The sequence below is a fragment of the Cydia splendana genome, chromosome 5 (assembly GCF_910591565.1).
Source record: "Cydia splendana chromosome 5, ilCydSple1.2, whole genome shotgun sequence".
Lineage (NCBI taxonomy): Eukaryota > Metazoa > Arthropoda > Insecta > Lepidoptera > Tortricidae > Cydia > Cydia splendana.
Window position 1 is genome coordinate 7815066 of NC_085964.1, and position 1878 is coordinate 7816943.

Consider the following 1878-nt stretch of genomic DNA (forward strand, 5'->3'; position numbering starts at 1 on the left):
ATTTGAATTTCGTGCCTTTTTCTACTGACAAGATTTGCTTGACCATCTATATTTATAATTATAGTAAGTATTATAATGCAATAAAATGTACAATAGTCCATTATATTATTATATAACTAGCGACCCACCCTGGTTTCACACAGGAAATTATACACCTAAAACTTCCTCAAGAATCAGTCTATCGATAGGTGAAAACCGCATGAAACCCATTCAGTAGTTTTTGAGTTTATTATGAACATACAAACAGACAGATGCGGCGGGGCTTTGTTTTATAAGGTGTGGTGATTACGAGTGATATTTAAAGGGATTTTACTCTCTCTGAAAGTGGTATATGGATCATTGATCCTCAAATACAAAAAAATATATATATAAATATTTAACATAAACAATACTTTTTGATCATGATCAACACCACTGGATTATGATTTTGATTAATGAACAAGAAATAAGATTTAATTATTTATTACTTAGATTAAAATTTGGTTACTCATTACATCAATTTTTGTAGCCAATTTTGTAGTCTCATGAGTCATGAGACACTATTTTATGGAACACTAAATGGGAAAAAGAGCAGTTATGAAAACACACTCTAATGTTTGTTGACATAATATACTTATAGACTAGCATAAAACTAGTAATCAATCACAAATCACTGCACTCACTAATATCTGCCTCTCATTGGAGGGCCTCTGCCTCCTGGACCTCCACGACCCATGCCAGGGGGAGCCCCCATCATGCCTGGAGGAGGACCTCCCATCATGGGGCCCCCACGCATCTGAGGAGGTGCTGACAATTGTCCACGGCCTCCTGGAGCCATGTGTTGATGTGAGGGGCCCCCAACTCCACGCGCTGGTCCCTGGAGTCCTGGCGGAGCGCCGCCAGGGCCTGCGCCACGACCGGCCGCACGGCCACCGCCAGGGCCACCCATAGCGCCAGGCAGGGGAACGCGAGGTAAGCCTTCTTCAGGAGGAGGTGGCCCTTCGATTGTCAGGGAAACAATATTTTCACCCCGAAGTAATACGAATCCTAAAGTCCTCTTCTCTTCTCTGTCAGCGGCTTTGGTTTTGGACTTGATTTTTCTAAATTCTTCGCAGTCTCCTAATATAAGATTCATATGTTTGTCAAAGGCCTTGAATGTTCCAATAAATGTTCGAGAGTCTTGAAGTATTACTCGAACTCTATAGTTGATATGCTGCTGCATCTTATTATTCTTTCCGATAGTCTGAAAATATCAAATTATGCATGATTATTAACAAGGCAGAATAATCTTTGTAATAACAAATTAAACCGGGAGAACCGGCGAAAAAATTCGTAATCATAAAATAATAGTTCAAAATAACTATGTGAAATTCAACTGTACAATACTTATAAATGTATAACAATATTACACACCATTTTTGATAACTGATTATTTCACAATATTTCGATTTCAGAAGTTGAAAACAGAACAAGCCAACTCTAAGCGGCAAAAAGTGACAGTTTGCTACAAACAAATATGGCGGCGGTGACGTACTGACGGACGCCAAAATATGTTACCAGAGATAAATAATAAATGAAATATAGTTGGTCAAACCAATGTGTCAGTCAGTAAGAACCAGGAAAACTATACTCATCCTTTTCTCTTGGGTGCTAGTACTAGTGTAAGACAAAGATAGTATGATTCTCTCTGTCTATGATTGAAATGAGACAGTCCTTTGACAAACTATACGGAAAAGGTAACGAAACATTTATTTATATGTTTTTGTATATTTTTTGCCTTAACCCTTAAATGCATGATTTTTTCTTTTTGCCCGAAATTTATATATGTATCACATAATTGTTTGTAGATTCTAGGAAAAATAGTAAAAAAAAAATAACTTCGATTTTCACTGCGAAATC

The 1878-nt window shown here is 37.4% G+C and overlaps 1 protein-coding gene across 1 annotated transcript; it reads right to left on the reverse strand.

The window, feature by feature from the left end:
* Positions 1 to 446: 446 nt before the first annotated feature.
* LOC134790586 (small nuclear ribonucleoprotein-associated protein B) lies at positions 447 to 1539 on the reverse strand. The gene is made up of 2 exons (XM_063761435.1): positions 1393 to 1539; positions 447 to 1222 (listed from the first exon to the last, which is right to left on the reverse strand). The coding sequence occupies exons 1-2, from the start codon at positions 1393 to 1395 to the stop codon at positions 662 to 664; spliced, it is 564 nt and encodes a 187-aa protein (XP_063617505.1). The 5' UTR covers positions 1396 to 1539; the 3' UTR covers positions 447 to 661.
* Positions 1540 to 1878: the final 339 nt, after the last annotated feature.